A 17,930-nucleotide genomic window follows, 5' to 3' on the forward strand; every position below is an offset into this window, starting at 1 on the left:
GACGGGCCGGTTTACTAACGCGTTCCGCAAACTCAGATCTGAACGCAGGATCGCTGCGGTGCTGTCCTCACGTCGCATGTCAATGCGTGTATGGCTGAACTTCTTTCAGACCGTACATAGCCAACCGTGCTAGTCAGAGGTGCGGGGTGAGTTCTCAAGATTCTTCAACTTTTGAGTGATGGTGCAGTGATCAGCGCGCCGTGCTATGAACCCATTTGCCTGAGCTAATGTCCCTGTCACGGCTAACGTCAGTTGTGAGTGACATCCAAAGCGGGCCCTGGCTTCCCCCTGGGCCACAGACATACCTTGAGGCCCCGGGCTGAAGTACTCGGCCACCATCTCACGTGATGCCACCATATTTAGAGGTAATAAATAAATAAGACAGGCCTGTTGTGGCACCGTCTTTTGTGAAAGGCCTGGGGCAAATTTTTACTTTTGCACCCAGGCTCTGGGCAGCCAACCCCCACTGACCAGTGCGGTGAACGAACTTCCAACAGCCTCCATGACCCGACAGAGCGCGGGGAGAGAGCGGCCTTCACGCAGCAAAAGGGAATTGACAAAGGGCTCCCAATGAGTTGCAGCGGTGAGCATAACGCCGAGCTAACCGCGCGCCACGGTACGTCCCCTCGCGCAGGTGAACTTCGTGATGTGCCAGCTGCTGGCACTGGCGATGGCGTTCTTCTTCCGCCTCTACCTGCACCCGAGGGCGGCGAGCGAACGTGTGCGGCACGGCCTGGCCACGCTACTCGGATCGTACTTCGCTATCTTCTGCTTTGGCTGGTGAGTGACAGAGCGGTGGGGGGGGGAGGTTGGATGAGTGAGGCGAGTGAAATGGGGTGGGTGGATGGACTGGGGCAGTGTTTGAGAAACTAAAATCTTTTTTTTTATTTTACCAGCTAAAACTTACTGAGCTATGTAGCTCTTTTTTAGAAGCGACCTGGCCACAAATGATAACTCAACGAAGTGACTTATGATCACGTGGAAAATTACAGCAGCCAAATACTCTAAACACGTGTTTCTAAATGTGGAGGGGAAAACCGGAAGACCCAGAGAAAAATCCACGTGACCACGGGGAGAGAGACACGCAAACTCCAAATATACAGCAGGCATCAGGGTCGGGATTGAACCCACGACGTCCTGTATACCAGGCGAGGTAATTAACATCCCGCCACCATGGCACCCTAGGTGGGAAGTAAGATTGGGTGGGAAGTCGGTAGGGGATGAGTGAGTGGGTGGGTGTGTGTTGAGTAGGTGAGTGGGTGGGTGACTGGGTGTTGAGTTGGTGGGTGGGTGAAGCCAGGGGTGGGTGGGTGGGTAAGTGAGGCAGTGATTGAATGGGGAATGGAATGTGTGAATGGATGAGTTAAGTGGATGGGCAGATCATTGAGTGTGTGAATTTGAGTAAGTGAATGGGTGGGTCATGAAGTCAGTGTTTGAATTGTTGAGTCAACGTGTGTGTCAGTGGATGAGTGAATGTATGGGTGGATGGGTGAGTGAAGCTGTGGACAAAGTAATAGTCAATAAAACTAAACTGAACTATTTTATTTACCAGGTAAAGCCCACTGAGATTTTTTTCAGATGGCTCATCGCAGTAGCTATTATCATCACACGTGGGAATTTATAGCAGCAGCTAAATAATCAAAACACGTTTTAAATTGTGGAGGGCAAAACTGGAGAATCTGGAGGAAAATCCACGTGACCACGGGGAGAAGAATGTGCAAACTCCAAATACAGAAGACATTTGTACCATCTCAGATGGGGGGAAAAACATTAGTGCTACCAGTTTTCTTTTGTCCAGTATAAGTCAAGAGTATGATAACTCACTCATGTCTCTAGGTTATCAGGTTGTACCAATAAGTAAGTGAAAGGCCATTTCGGGGCCCTTAACTGCGATTATGGGAGTGCTTGAGTGAATGAGCTGAGCAAGCGAGTGCGTAAAGCAAAACAACTTGAACTATAACTTGCAAATATTTTCATTACAGTAACATTAACGGCTACTGTTGCTGCTGTGCAAACCACATTAACAAACTCTCCTTTGGAGAACTTAATAATGAACATCATTGGCCTCCTTTCCGCCCAGACAAAGGGACACATGATTTCAGTGCAAAAAAAAAAAGCGGCAATGGTATTTTAGGGCAGGATGTGTGCGCGCTCAAGTCTGGCAGGAGCTGTGGCCAGGATGATGGGAAGGGGAACCCCGTTGGAACCCCAGGAGTTGCGAGCCAATCATAGGGGTCGTCTCTGCCCCCCGCCCCCTCTAAAGGATTTCCTCTGAAGGAGCCCAGCATCGGCAAGGCCTTGCGTGCGGTTTCCGAACCGCGCAGCGACGCTTCCTGCCACCCCCCCTCCCCGCACCCCCTGCCGCCCCCATCTTTCCCCGCTCTCTCGCTCGCTCACTCGTTCGCTCCGTGCTTTTAGAATTCTTCCCCCAACTGCTGCGCCTTTTGGCAGCCTGCTTGGTTGTGATGCTCGTGCCATTATCTCCCGTGCCGCGCGCGCACCCACAGGGTTGCGTTGCTGCGTTACGGCTTTCAGGGACGTCGGCTGCCAAGCCCTGCTGTGACTGAGCGGTGCCATTTATGCCGCTTGCGGTTTTGAAATTGAATAATGCGGACAGAAGGGGTGCAAATATTTTTTAGATTGTTTTAATTCAATTGCCTTTAATTTCAGCGTGTTTGTGTCTTGTGCAAATATTCGTTTCCCCTTTATATCTAGCAGGGTCTGGTAAAAAATATTTTCAGCATGCATCACATTCATAATAGTTGAGATGTGAACCGCCATCAATGCTGTCGACTCCATGCTAAAGTCCAGGCTCAAGATTTTCCTTCGTTCAACTGTTCACTGTTTCCATGCAGGACCTTGACATGGAGTTGCATATAGGGGCTGCATAAATATACCTGCGTGTTCTACCATTGATTGAAGAAGCTGTAAGCGATTCCTGACCACGGCTCACATCAGTGGCGATGTATGTCAGAACTGGTCCTGGTCCTCCCATAAGTCGACTAAGATTTAAGTGGTGCAGTTTGTTGTCCTCCCCCCATACCTCCGCTTAACACGCTAGGCTATGTACGGTGCGAAAGACGTTCCACATACATACGTAATCGTCAGCACTGGGGAAACAAAGGTGGCCAGCCACGATACCCGCATCACCGCCTCTTCGCGTGCTATGCCGTCTCACAGCACCTGCCTGAACATTCTGTGTCTCTCTTGTGCGGCGTGCACAGGTACGCGGCTCACTTCTTCGTGCAGGTGATCGCCAGCTACGCCATCATCGTCCTCGTGGACACCCGCAACGTGCACAAGTATGCTCGCCGAACAGTGGGGGACAGCCACCCCACTACCCCGCCCCCACCACAATCTCACCCCTCGCACCATGCTGCCCAGAGCCTGATAAATAATGTAATCACGTTCACCATCTCACACCGGGTTTGCCGTTGCTGGTGGCTGCCTGGAAATCCTCGGAAGTGCCAGATCGCCACGCACGTTTGTTTCCATCTGTAACAAATAAAAATTGCCTACGGCCTCGTCGCCCGGAAATGCCTCCGATCTCATGAGATCTGCAATGCAAAGCAGGTTTGTAGTCTGTGCCTGCGAAACGTCGTACTCAAATTGTAAATGTTGTGGCTTCAACACACCGGTGGGCTAAAGCAGTGAACTATTTGTCTTTGTCAACGTGACACATTTTTACTGATTGGCCGTGTCGGGTGGTGGAGGGTTACGACACATTTATAAATAAATGCGATCTAAACCCAAAAACGTTGATTATGAATAACATTGGTCGCGAAAGCCTACGTGTTAAACGGTGAGGTATGGTCAAACACTGCCAGTTGTGACGGGGAGGTCCTGTTCTCGCAGGGAATTCACAAAATGGCTTCATATTTCCTTCCAAGTCGTTGCTCTGTGCTAAATTAGAAAAAAAGGCGATGACAAAAGAGCTAGCCGTCTTAGTAATAGTGCTCCAGTATCATAATGATAGGGCCATAGATTTTCCTGGGGTTTTTAGATTTACAAGTAATGCTTTTTTTCTGACGAGGGTTAGTGCCAAGGTGAGTTCAAGGCCATTAAGAGGACTAAGGGGTTTTTTTTAGAGTTAGACTTGTAGCGATTAGAAACGGTGCCTAGCATTGGGTAACCCCCACCATGCGTTTTGGCCCAAACAAAATACACGTGTTTTCCAAAAGCAGAGCAGCAGCACGTTGCAGACCGACCTCGGCACAGACCTTGTGCCAGATCTGACTGCCAGGGCCAACCCTCGAGTTGTATTTCAGCGAGTAAACGTCTCGCTGTGTGTCAGGAGAGGGAGAGATGCAGTTCAGTTGGCACAAGCTGGCGCTTCCGACGATTTCTAATGCCAATGAATGCCACTGCCTCCACAAACGCCACACCCTGTCGTCCTCACGTCCCCTACACGATTGCCTCTTGTGGTCTGTCACTAGGGAAACACGTGGCAATGCATGCGTACACATTGCTAAGCGTATGTATAAACAAAGACAAAGACTCCCGGACACCCTTAACAGACTGTTGGGGCAAGTGCTCTTAGCGAGCAGCACCTATCAGCGCCAGCACGGAACATGTCGGTGTGGGTGATCCGTACCATGCCCAACCGCCTTCGTCTCCCGAGTGGCGATGTTTACATACCGAACGAGGTACCTATTTGAGGCTGGTGTTGACCGTGAGCAGGAATCGAAATCGAGTTGCCGCGTTCGTAGCCCAGCGCGCTAACCGCTCCACGACCGCTCCCCGGAATATGCATAAACTCGCACACGTGCACGCACAAACTCAGTTCAGTCCATTGGCAATGTGTTGTCATGCTCAAACCTGCCCAGCGAGGTCCCACCACTATCGCCATTCCTAATCCAGTGGTGGAAATTCCTCATTACTATGACAGGGACTGGTCCTGAATAGATTTCTATCTTATGTGTACAATTTTGTACGCACCGCTTAACCTAAATGTGGACTTTATGCAAGAATGTATTCTCTCCTGCGCGATTCAGTTGCACGCATCGCGAGCCTAAGAATTTGTTCTCAACGACGAATTGATACGTTGGTCAAGAATAACAACGGATTGGCAGCTAAAGGAATCGACTGCTTCTGAGAGGACGTCTAATGAGTTGATGGACCAGTGAGAAATCTGCTCGTGCGCTGGTGCTCAGTGAATTATTACATCGTAAGAATGTGAGAGATGGTCAGTGGCTTTGGGAAGCCTTCATCCAGCAGTGGATTAGCCATGGCTGATGATGACAATGATTAATTGATGCATGAAAAACCTGTATCCAGTGTCTATAAAGTTACGCAAATCTGGTCGTACACACAAACATAGCTTCCGGATTATAAAATATACCACTGTCTATTTCCTTAATTGCATGGGTCAAGAGCATTTCCTGAAATCCACAGAATACGGTAAATCTCTGCGTTGCTAATGCTAACCTCGGCCCATGGTGCGTGTGTCTGTGCATCAGTAGATACACCTTCATCTTTGCGATGGGCTACCTGACCGTGTGCCAAATCAGCCGAGTCTACGTTTTCACCTCGGGGGTGTTCTCCACCGACTTCTCTGGGTGAGTCTCGCAGGTCCAAATGGATTCGTGGTGATCAATCAAACGTCGCGAGTGCAGCAATGAGAGAGGTCTTTTGGCGGCGCGCGTCCTCACATCCAGAATTTTCCTGCGTTGGGGAATGATGCTCGTTGGCAGTATGACAGCACTCTGAAGGCCAATTTGGAAACATACCTAGTTTAATGGAGCCTACCTTGATGCCAATGGTATTCCATAGCAATATGAAAAAGGCACTATAGAAAGGTCATTAATGATTATCATGATGATAATCATGATGATAATCATTGTGATGATGATGATAATAATGACTGCACGGCGGTTTACTAAAATGAGATGGTATTGCCCTGTGCTGTGCCATAGATATTTAGTAAACACATAAGCGTGGACGTTTTGTTGCCATATTTAAGTATGGTGGTGCCACAAGAATGATCCTTCAAACATTGGCAAGATTAAATTCTAACGAGGCACGATCTGACTCGGTGCCATCCCTACACCACTCTTTGGACCACTATCCTCATGATTCCTATCTCTCCACATCCCTCCCGACACCACACATCTGCCTCGCGGGTTGGGTTGCGCCATGATGTCATGTTACCCGCACAGCGACTGGTTAGCCGACGTGCGATGACGCACTGTTGACCCCTGCGAAGGTGTGGCTGGCAGCGGCCGGTACGCTCGCAGGCGTCCGAGATGATAGATAATGTGCCTTGTACTGCCGCCTCCACGGGCATGACGGTCGTTACATTCGGACAAGTTCATGCGTGTGTGTGCGTGCGTGCGTGTGGGTGGGTGGGTGTGTGCGTGCGGGCTTTTGGGCGGAGCGGTAGTGTCGCGGTTAGCGCGCTGCGAACCCGGCGACCCGAGTCAGATTTTCGCTCACGGCCAACATCAGTGACGAGTATTTGAACTGGTGCTGGGCCTCCTCGAGGGTGATTTAGCCTCAAATGAGTACCTAAGGTGAAGTGTAAACATCGCTACTAGGGAAAGAAAGGCCGCCGGACGTAGTGCTGGTCACCCACCCCCTCGTGTCCTGTTCCGGCCTTCATTGGTGCTTGCTAACAGCACTTTTCTCTACAGTCTGTTTAGGATATATGGGGGGTCTTTGTCTTTGTATGCACCCGCGCGTTGGTGCATCTTGGACTCAGACTTGGAACTCGCTAATTTCTTCTTTGTCGCTGGATTTTCATTCAGCGGCAAATCAATCGCTTGATCCCACTGGAGCTTCCAAAATATATGCTTGGCTCTACTTGCTAACGATGAATCAGAAATGTATCTGTGGTGGTTTTTGCTTCTGTTATCTTGGCTCCCTTCTCATCCTCCCTGCCTTGTCCTCATCAACAAATACAGCCTTGTGTCTCCGTATTCGATCAATCTTGACACAATGGGAGGTCACTCCCTCTCCTGTACTGCACACACAGCACAGAATGGCCTTCCTGTATTCTCATCTGTACCTCCCATGTTCGAAGAAGGGCAACTTTTTATCTTCTATATGTTTGCGTTAATCTTTTCCTTTACGCCTTTTCTAAAAGTCTTCCGTGTATGTTATTATTTAATTTGGTTACTTTATGATATTCACGCTGTGAAATTAAGTTGTGCCTTTAACAGCAGCACACGCTAACCACTGAGCCAGTTTTCACAAAATTGCTATTTCAGTTCGTGTGGCCTTATGTGCCCACGAGATCTAAATGTTACCTCGGCATATCAGCAGTTGCTTTTCTAACGTTATTCCTGAGCAGGGTGGTTAAACAGCAGTCCGTAAGCCAGCAATGGCCTGCCAATTTATGGGCCGCCAAGACAAATTTGATACAGATTATTGAGGTGAAAGGTACAAAGACAATAGTTAGAGATGGGAGAGCCGTATACGAGACATGCAGGCGAGTGTGATAGAAGTGACATAGAGAGATGAGAGACCTGGAGGTAGGAGGTGAATATTAGTGAGCACATGTACGGATGTTGACATCACAATGACATGTGACGTCAACATATGGCATAATATGGCCACAAGTACATGACAACTAAAATATGTGGCCTGGTGGACAATATATTTGCATTATTGTGTGGCTGCTGTAAAAAAATAGAATATGGATGTTAATTGGTTCTTTACCCTTCTATCTGGCAACAAAACTGACACCTTTTTGCAAGGAGTCATGTTTGCATAGACCGCAATACCTGCAGTCATAATACAAACAAAAGAACATAACTCTGATAATGTGCACTGTCCTTGAAGTTGATTGGTCCACACCCGAGACAGCTTTCCTTCGAGCCTAGTCTCATATGGGTTGGACCAGATGACGCCAAAAGGCGCACTAATGCGTAAAGAACCAATTATCATATTTTTACTGGCAAATGAGGTCCCCATAGTGTAGAATATGGATGTTGTGGACACTTTTTACACCTCCCATCCTTCATAACGATGTCGTCTTTTTATAATGTCCTCTCTGACTCTTCCCCTCACCTCTGCTTGTCCTTCAGCCCCATGATGGTGATGACACAGAAGATAACAAGCCTGGCTTTTGAGATTCATGATGGTAAGTTTAAAGGTCAGCCCTGTTTACAGCAGTGATCCGGCACTGCTGAGATTCTGTGTTCGAACCCAGGCAGCTATCCTTGATTAAGCAGAGTTTTCAAGAGCAGTAAGTTCGTTGATTATTTCCGCCACTTAACTCATGAACTGCAGAGAAACAAATATAACGTGAAATTTGGATTCTCACTTACTTTTGCATAAGTTCCAGAATAAAAAAAATATACTTTCAATTTAATTGCCATCCAATGAGAATCTCTGGAGCATTTCTTTTAAAAAATTATTCGAGAATTTTATTCTCAAGAATATTTTATTTCTTTAAAAATGCTTTTTGTACTTAGTTTTGTTGTCCTTCCCCTGCGCCTTCTGTTAGCACGGTTGGCTATGTATGATGCGAAATAAGTTCAACATATGTACAGTAGAACCTCTGGTCACGAACGCTTCTGACCACGACCAAATCGGGTTCCGACCAAAAAATTCACAAAAATTTTGAATTTGGTCACGAACACAAACTCGGGTGGCGATCAAACACGGCCGCGGCCGATTTCCCCTTCCGCGCCATTTTTTTGTAAGCGCCAAATTTCTTGTTGTTTGTTTACAGTTATGTATATAACTTTTGTTAAATAAAATTCCTAGTACGAAAATCGCTAACATTAAAACCCGTTAATCTCTTCTCGCATCATTTATACGATGATGCGGTGAAGTAAACGTTCATACGATATTACGGTGAATGCTTCCAAAAACAATACTGTACCCAAATATTACCGTTAACTTACTTTCAATAGAAACATGAATTGCTCGTACGAATATTCTCTCTCTCTCAGAATCGACCAACTTATGTAGCAGACGAAACAATCATCTTGTTGAACGATTCTAAACCTTGACGCGCCAATGTTAGTTTTCTCCGTTGTTCAGGTTTTCTCAGTGTTATTCAATGTGTTTACATTTAGTTTACTATTACACTGTGAATTCTGTGGCATAATTAACTATTTTTGTGCTTAAAAATCTTTAAAAAACAATATGTATATACAGTTCGTAGGAGTCTGGAACGGATTAATCATATTTACATACAATCCAATGGGGAAATTAGGTTCGAGTCACGACCAAATCGGGTTGCGACCAAAGTTATGGAACGAATTATGGTCGTGACCAGAGGTTCTACTGTACATGCGAGCAGGACACAAGCGGGAAATTGCAGCGCGCCTTGTGCGCGTGTCACGGGAAATAGCATAGTCACCGTCACCACCGCTAGGCAATGGTCGCTACGCACATGGCCTGTAATGGAAACTCGTGGAGACGAGTGTCGGTGGATCGCACGGATGTTGTGAAACTCGCTTCCCATGGGCGTCGAGGTGCCATACCCTGGCTTGCCAGGAGACGGCGGTACAGCAAAGTGTGGACAAATATCTTCTGCTGCTTTCTGTATGGGATACTACGTTGCCCCCTCGCACGGGTGGGTTTTCTTCGGTTGCTGTAGTTTCCCCCCACACGTATAAACAGTAATTAATTGATCTTCTTGGTTCTTTCGGTAAAGTCACGTAGAAGGAAAATAATAAAATAATAAAAATAAAACATAATAAAAATAATTCTCACGACGTTTCGGCCACAACGCAAGCAGCCGTCTTCAGGTGGAGAACAGGTCTGTCGAGAAGGCAGAAAACTTCGGCAATTGTTGGCGCTGGTTCACCTTCCAGCTGTGATTCCTCTGCGATTGTGAGATGAGATTTGCACGAATGGCGCTCTGTAAAACTAAACATTATTATATTATCTTCTGCAGGCTGTTCTGTAACACTGCTCTGCCAGAGTTCAGAATCGAAACGTCTCTTTTAAGACACAATGCCGGGAACACAATGCCGGGAACACAATTTGAATGAAATTGTGGAAAATGGAGAAAGAAAATGTCGGCTCCATTTTTTGTCTTCACCCGTGAATACTTCACAGAGTCTCAAAGACGTTTTCTTTACACTCAGAATGTTTGCCTCGCTTCCTTATTGAGTATTTTTTTTGTAGTTGAGAAATCCCTGGCATATCAGATGGGAATCTCCCAAAGTGAATGCAGCAACACCCCGACTTACCCCTTTGACGTCGTTTAGCAAATACGTCGTCATTTTGTGAACACCACTTCCCAATTTGCGGTGCCTCGGCCCACACTCACGTCACTGACAGCATCATCATTCATCCTTTCTCGTATCGGTCGCCTCTCAGCCTTTGCTTCCACCTACCCTGTACGTAAACTACTTTGTGTCGCACATAAAGAATTGTACTTTCCTGTAGAGTAGAATATATTATGTATGTGCTGCATTTTTGGTGATTTGTTTTATTGTGCACTGTATCTTATTGTACTCTGTATAATTTGTGTTAAAGTTTACTGTTATACACTTGTGTTTGGTACAATATTTGTAGTCATTTAGTAAATTAATATAACGTTGTCGGTACGTCCAGGATGAAGGCGTGTGCACTAACACACAGCTGCACAGTACCCTCCGTTGTGTTCGTTTTCGCTCTCGTTGCGTGCGGACTACGTTTTGCTTTGACTTACGTCATTCCGATGTTCATCGTCGCACGTTTCGGGAACGCATCGTCCGACGTAGACCGGGGTTACTGACCGTACCCCTCGACACACGCGCCACACGTGCGCCTGCGTGTCATTGCACGCAAGTGCTCGGCAGCCGTGGAGTGCACAGCGGGGCTGTCGTGCCCAGCATGTCAGGCAGCGCCTCCCCTCCCACTCTGTACGTGTGTCGATGGCAATTCACTGAGATTTAAATGAAAACATGCAGCCAGGTTTTTCAACACCAGGCAAGAAAGGCCGGGCCTGATGGTAGGCCTCACCCACACCCCTGTACGAAATGATGACCATTATGGGTGCTCGCGAATAACACGTTCCAAAATGGTCTAACCAGGTTCACTAAAAGGTAATTGGCCTCAGTGTGTGTGTATGCGCTTGTGTGTCTCTGTACCTTTGTGCATTTGTCTTTGCATTTCTCTGTGTGTGTGCTTGATTGTATTTTCATCATTGTGTGTGTGTCATTGTTTCTTTGTTTCCGTTTGGATTAGTGGTACAATGGTTTAAGCAATAGCCTCCAATCCATGTGAGCCAGGGTCAATTCCTCACTGTCCTCATCAATGGCAATTGGAATCTGAACCTGGTCTGCCTTTCCCTTAGGTCCACCCAGACTACAATGAGCACCTGGCCTTGGTTAGTGCCTGCTCACAGGATTTGTGTGTGTGTGCGTGCATGCGTGCGTGCGTGCCACCAGGCATGATTAAAGAAGACCAAGATCTTACGGTGGAACAGCGGAGATTGGCCTCAAGGTGAGACCATAACGCACGCACATACAGACACGAGTGCTCACGAATCCACACGCGTGGGCGTGCACACGTTGGTATTCCTGCATGCAAATTCAAAGGAGATAATGAACCGCAGTGTTGCTCTGATTTGGCTACGTTCGGTTACTCGGCTTTTCCAGCCTACTCATAGATTCTCTACAAAGGGTTATGGAGCAACTGAAGGATGTGTGAAGCCTGCTTCACTGCCTTGCCTCGTGAATATGTGCATATGCACAAACACGTTGTGCGGCATCTGTACTTGATTGTGTGTGTCGTGCACATATCTTTAAGAGAAGACCACCGGCCACTTATTTCTGCGCCCTTGAAATATTATATCCACCCGTTGGTCCATCTGATAAGTTTCAAGCAACACGCAAAAATGTGTAAGAAAAGCACACCGCCTCTGTGCATTATGCAAAAGCCACCAGCATTTCCTGAAGATGTACGTTATGGTCCTCGTTAATTATTAATTAAGTATTGTTGATGGGGTTTTGCATAAACATAAAAGGCCAGGTGTTTTTTTTACACGTTTTTGCGTGTTGTTTAAAATTCACGGCTTTCCAGCCTGCGCTATTACCATGGTTACGATGTTTTTCTTATCATTTACAGATTGGACGATTGGTCCATTTCAGAACCCCCTCGCTTTTTATCACAAAACCAGTCGCTACAAATATTTCTACAAGGCTTACCGACACACATTCCCAGATATGTATCGTCTATTTCTGAAAATTGGCAATAAAATACTTTTAAATGTTGTTTTTTATTTAATGGGGTTTTTTCTGCATGCCGATGTGATTGGTGTACGTCTGTTAGAATGCGAGTACTTGTATGTACGTTGAATTTCTTTCGCACCGTACATAGCCAACCGTGATAATCGTGTCCCAAATACATTTTAACATACATTTGCATGTTTCCCCACAGAAATGCGCTTTGGAAGGTTCCCCTGCAGTGCCTGAGACTGTCTGTAGAACGTAGAATAACACAGCTCGGTTTTTTTTCTTTTTCTCGCAGGAGACTGCCGACTCTGCTGCAGTTTCTCAGCTTCAACCTGAACTTCCTGAGCATCCTCGCAGGGCCCAGCAGCTCCTTTAAGGACTACACGGCCTTCATTGAGGGCAGCCATTACAAGGGGTGGGAGCGCAGTGGCGTGTGCGGCCGGGAGAACGGCCCCCTACATGAGCCATCGCCCGCGGTGCGCACCTGCATGTCCCACCCACCAGCCCCTGTCACTGCCGCCCCCATTCAACTGCCACTGCCGCCCCCTTCAACTGCCACTGCCGCCCCCCCTTCAACTGCCACCCCCTTCAACTGCCACCCTCTTCAACTGCCACCCCCTTCAACAGCCACCCCCTTCAACTGCCGCCCCCTTCAACTGCCACCCCCTTTCACCTGCCGCCCCCCCTTCAACTGCCACTGCCGCCCGCTTCAACTGCCACCCCCTTTCAACTGCCACCCCCTTTCAACTGCCACCCCCTTTGAACTGCCGCCCCCCCTTCAACTGCCGCCCCCCCATCTACTACTGCCCCCCTTGAACTGCCGCCCCCTTCAATTGCCGCCACCCTCTTCAACCTCCACCCTTTTCCACGGCGCCCTTCTCTTCCTGTTGTCCCCTTCAGATGTTTCCCAGCCACTGCCACTGAATGTCGACACTGTCCTTGAACCTGCCCAGCCTTCCCACCCCCGCAACCGCCACCCCCACAACTGCCAACCCATCTAGCTGCTGCCCTCTCAACTGTCATCCCGTTAACTGCCACACCATTTAACTGCCATTTCCTCAATTTCTATCCAGTCTCACTTCTACCCCCGGGCACTACCACTTCCCTCGTCTGCCCCATTCCCTTCAACAGCACCCCCCCCCCCACCTCAGCTGCCATTACCTCAATCGCATTTCCTTCCACCTTATTTCCCATCACCCCCTTGGTGCATTATGCTGGTTCTTATATTTGCTTACGAGCAGCACGTGCCGCTGTGAGTCTGCGAATCTCAACGGAAGGTTGGGGTCTTTATGTGCATGCGCGCGTGTGTGTGCGCGTGTGCGCGATTCTGGGCCTCCCCTAGGTCGACTTAGCCTCAAATGAGTACCTGGTACTCACCACTGGGGAAAACAAAGGCGGTCGGGCATGGTGTTGGCCACCCACCTCCTCGCATTCATAGGTGCTACTCGCTAACAGCACTCGCCCTATCAGTCCATTAAGGCTATATGGGGGATTTTTGTCTATCTTTGTGTGTGAGCAGGCGGCCGTGACATCCAAGCTGCTGATGGTGCTGCTCTCGCTCGTCTTCTACCTAACACTCTCCAAGGCCTTCCCCGTGTCGCTCAACGCCGACGAGGCTTTCATCGCCTCGGCGCCGTTGCACGCACGCCTCTGCTACCTCTACGTGTCCTGCCAGGGTGGGCGGCCCAAGTACTACTTCGCCTGGACTCTGGGTGAGTGTGAAGCAGTGGGCTCGGTGTTCATTTAATATGGATTTTTGGCGTTAGGCCATGTAATTATCTGGCCAGAATGTCTGCCGTAAGACCATCCACCAACGTCCAGCACCAAACATATTTAGTTGTCACGTGCACAAGAGTTTTAACGCGTCAGTTATTTTAGTTTCAGCTCACCGGTAAGATGTTCCACTTTAGTCGGTGTTTATAGTCGTCTCAGTCGAGTTGACGACAGCGCGCGCCGCCATTTCATTAAAGTTCTAGACTGTGGATATTCATTTAGCTGTGCGCACGGCCACCCTGCCTGCCGCTAGTGCTGTTGCTTCACACCCCGCGCGTCTCGTGCGCTCTGTGTGTCTTCGGCAGCGGATGCGATCAACAACGCGGCAGGTTTTGGCTTCAACGGTTACGACAAAAACGGCCGCAGCAAGTGGGACCTGGTGTCTAATCTAAACATCTGGAACATCGAGGTACGACGAGCCCTTGCGCAAGTCGTGCAATGAGCGTGCACGCGAGGACAACTCGCTAACCAAGCTATATCTGCGAGCCGCTATGATCACCATCTCTTAATAAGGAAGTCACTGGAGTTTTGCACTTTTAAATGTAGATTAACAACTAATTTCTTTAGAACTGCTTTTTGTGTTTATTTTGTTGTCCTTACCTCGCACCTCCAATTAGCGCGGTTGGCTACCTATGATGCGGAAGAAGTTCAACATACATCTCTCATGGTCTTGCGATCCAACTTGCTCTCGTACACTCGCTACACCTCATTGCTCCACCTCCGTGGTGGTCGTCCTCTCAGACATGTTCCGCCTTTGGCCACCACTCCCTTCCCAGTCTTGTCCCCTTGGCGTCATCCCTCATCGCGACGTGTCCTCCCTGACCTCACTTTCCTTTCCTCAGAATTCCACGTCTCTAGCATTTGTTCTCTATTCCATTTGCTCATCTTTCTGTCTATCATAGTAATTCCAAGCATGTATCTTCGTTTCTTTATGCGTTTGTCAACTTTTGTCCCTTGATTCTGTTCCTAATACAATATCTAGAAATACGCAGTAAATTTAAAACGTCCCTCTTTCAATGCATTTATATACTGCTCTTGATTAAATAACATTTTCAACAGCACCCCAACCTTCACTGGCTCACCTATTTATTTTTAATAAAATTTGATCTCAGTCCACCTAAAGAAAAGGCCACAGTTTATACTCCATTGTGTTTTCTAGTCGTGTACCTCCAATAAGAATGGCCTATTGTTACACTAACTTTGTTGTACTTACTGTCAAATAGATTCTAGGAAATATTAATTAATAGTAATTTACCATTATGCCTGGCTTAGTATGAATTGGAATTTCATGAAGTGGAAACTTACACTGTTATCTCGTCCCTCACAAACTAAGCTATAACAAGGGAGCAGCGTCCGGTAAAGAGACACTCTTATTCAGGATATTCACAGCGATATCACGAGACATTTTCTCAAACTTGGATGAGAGGTATGAGTAAAAGGCATAGATCTAAATGGAGAATGAGTATCAACCCAACCACCGCAGATTCGCCGCCGATGACAATCGTTATCAATCACCATTGGAAATTAACTACAGGCGATAGTTGAATAACTGGTTTTAAAACCGTCTGCCTCAGCAGCAGACCACGCTTTCCCACCTGATGACGAACGCTTGTGTTGCGTCCGAAACGTCGTGATTATTTTATTTTTTACCTACGTGACTTTACCAAAAGAACCAAAGAGTATGGATTCTTGCAGTCACGAAAGCTTCAAATCAAGATTGGTTAGAGAATGATACAAATTTGGGCTAAAGATAAATATGAAGCATGATGACAAAGCCTACCATTGGAATATCAAGGGGAAGGCCGTTATTTTCTTTTAGTAATTAGAAGAGGGCTGGGAACGGAGGGGGTGGGAAGTGACTAACAAGTGAGAGAGTTAGGAGCTGCGCCCCCTATTGGTTGAGGGGCATGGGGCGTCACGGTGGTGAGATGTTAACTACCTCGCCTGGTATACAGGAGGTCGTGGGTTCGATCCGACCATTAAGCCTGCATATTTGGAGTTTACACTTCTCCCCTTGGGCGCGTGGATTTTTCTCCGGGTCCTCTGGTTTTTCCCTCCACATTTAGAAACAAAATGTGTTTAGAGTATTTGGCTGCCATACATTTCCATGAGATAAGCCACTTTGTTGAGCTATCATTTGTGGCCAGGTCGCTTCTGATAAAGAGCTATATAGCTCAGTGGGCCTTAACTGGTAAAATAAAAATAGTTGAGATTTTTTTTTTGTATTTCAAGCAGTTTGCAAGGTGGCACTAAGCCCAGGGTCCCAGATGTGGGGAACCTCTAAGAAGGGACCTCATGTTCTTTTGAAATCTGCCTCCTTTTAAACATGTAGAAACAGGTTGTACAGAAAGGCATAACAGTTGTTCGAAATTTTTCATAAAATGAAAAATTTCCTTTACCTCTGCGAGTTAGTTTTTTTCTTTGCCACGAAAGTTACTCCTGTTTAAAGTAGTGTCTCAAAAAACTGGGTGCAATATATAGTTTTGTAATGTTTAACGCACAAGCTTAGTGCATTGTGTTTTTACGATTGGAAAATGTATGTTTGTTTTGTCGCTACAGACAGCAACCAGCTTCAAAATGTTCATCGATAACTGGAACATACAGACTGCACTTTGGCTGAAACGGTGAGTTCACATTGTGCGTTTGCTTTCCACGTATTTAACCCATGTCGCGAGATAGATTGAGAAAACGTTCCAGGTGAAGTATCTCCATGCACAACCAAGCATTGGACAGCACTCCCACCTGCATTGGCAGTCTTGACCCAATCATAGCAACTCCACATTCATGTCGTGGGGACAAGTCTCTCCGTATAATGAATACTGTTGACTTCCCACAAAGTGGTACTTATTTATCAGCCAGAGGTGGGGCGTTTAAAAAATTCAAATCGTATTTTTTTTGCCCCAAGCCACACAGCTACACGACTTAATATTGCAACTTGATCAGTTGTGAGACTATTGTGACCTTTAACCTCCACGTGACCCCTTCCATATGACCTCTGACCCCTCTATGACCCCCCCCCCACCACGTTCATACAACCCGTGTAATCTCTGACCCTATCCGACCTCTCCACGTGCCGGCAGGGTGTGCTACGAGCGAGCTGCACAACACCGAACGGTGGCGACGTTCGTGCTGTCGGCCGTGTGGCATGGAGTCTACCCCGGATACTACTTCACCTTCCTCACCGGCATCCCCATGACCATGGCAGCTCGAGCGGTGAGGCCCTCCCCCCCCATTTACCCCTCTCCCCCCCCCCAGCAAAAACTCCTCACACGTCTCAAACTTCTCACCCCCATTTATTTATCTTTTTTTTCTTCATTTCTCTCTCTCTTGTGTTCCAATTATACTGTAGGTTTCACGTTGTCATGAAACAAAGACATTCCATTTGGGCAACCTTCGATTGTGTAGTTCACCACGATGAGTCAAAAGCAACGGTCCTCATCGTCACCATCATCATTCAATATTACCACTGCGCCTGCCGTGCAGTGAGTCATCTTGCCCTGCAAGGAGATGCCCCAGAATGTCTTCTGAAGTTGCCTGAATAATACCTGTAGGGGGGTGCTCCTTTTACACGTCGTGCAAGGTGTGTTCATTGCATGTCAATAATTTTTATTTAATACAAAAATATAATCTGTAATAAGCCACATTAAGTGAACAACAAAACAACCCCATTGAATACGATGAGTTATTTTTGCGACTTTTCTGAGATCGTGAACTTAGTAGTGCCACCTGAAGTGCTCTGCCGCAGCGTCTCGCATACACACACCAAGGTGCAATGTAGCAGTGTGCGTGGTCTGCATTTGAACCATGTGAGTACTCAACAATTGTCGTCAAGGGGAAGTTGTAATCTTTTCCTCTTGCTGGTTGTTGAGGCAATTGTCTGTCTGTTGTTGGATCATGCGGGGGTGGAACAGTCGTGCATGTGAGATAGCTCTTCAGCTGCAGGCCAACGTGGAATCCTGTATGAGGCAGTAAAGAAAGTATTTGGATGACATGACTACTCCGTTATAGGTCTCCACCTACGATTTCCTTTAATTC

The 17,930-nt window shown here is 47.3% G+C and overlaps 1 protein-coding gene across 1 annotated transcript in view; it reads left to right on the forward strand.

Annotated features, from left to right (window-relative positions):
- LOC133349244 (lysophospholipid acyltransferase 1-like) overlaps nt 1-17,930 on the forward strand; it is a 52,339-nt gene that overhangs the window by 26,415 nt on the left and 7,994 nt on the right. The window contains exons 2-11 of the mRNA XM_061562570.1: nt 635-780; nt 3,225-3,302; nt 5,463-5,558; nt 8,028-8,083; nt 11,337-11,391; nt 12,418-12,598; nt 13,642-13,834; nt 14,201-14,304; nt 16,455-16,519; nt 16,976-17,108. Coding sequence (XP_061418554.1) covers nt 635-780; nt 3,225-3,302; nt 5,463-5,558; nt 8,028-8,083; nt 11,337-11,391; nt 12,418-12,598; nt 13,642-13,834; nt 14,201-14,304; nt 16,455-16,519; nt 16,976-17,108 — 1,107 coding nt within the window. The remainder of the gene's footprint in view (nt 1-634; nt 781-3,224; nt 3,303-5,462; nt 5,559-8,027; nt 8,084-11,336; nt 11,392-12,417; nt 12,599-13,641; nt 13,835-14,200; nt 14,305-16,454; nt 16,520-16,975; nt 17,109-17,930) is intronic.

This window comes from Lethenteron reissneri, chromosome 29 (assembly GCF_015708825.2).
Source record: "Lethenteron reissneri isolate LAM-NWPU_2019-01 chromosome 29, ASM1570882v1, whole genome shotgun sequence".
Classification (NCBI taxonomy): Eukaryota; Metazoa; Chordata; class Hyperoartia; order Petromyzontiformes; family Petromyzontidae; genus Lethenteron; species Lethenteron reissneri.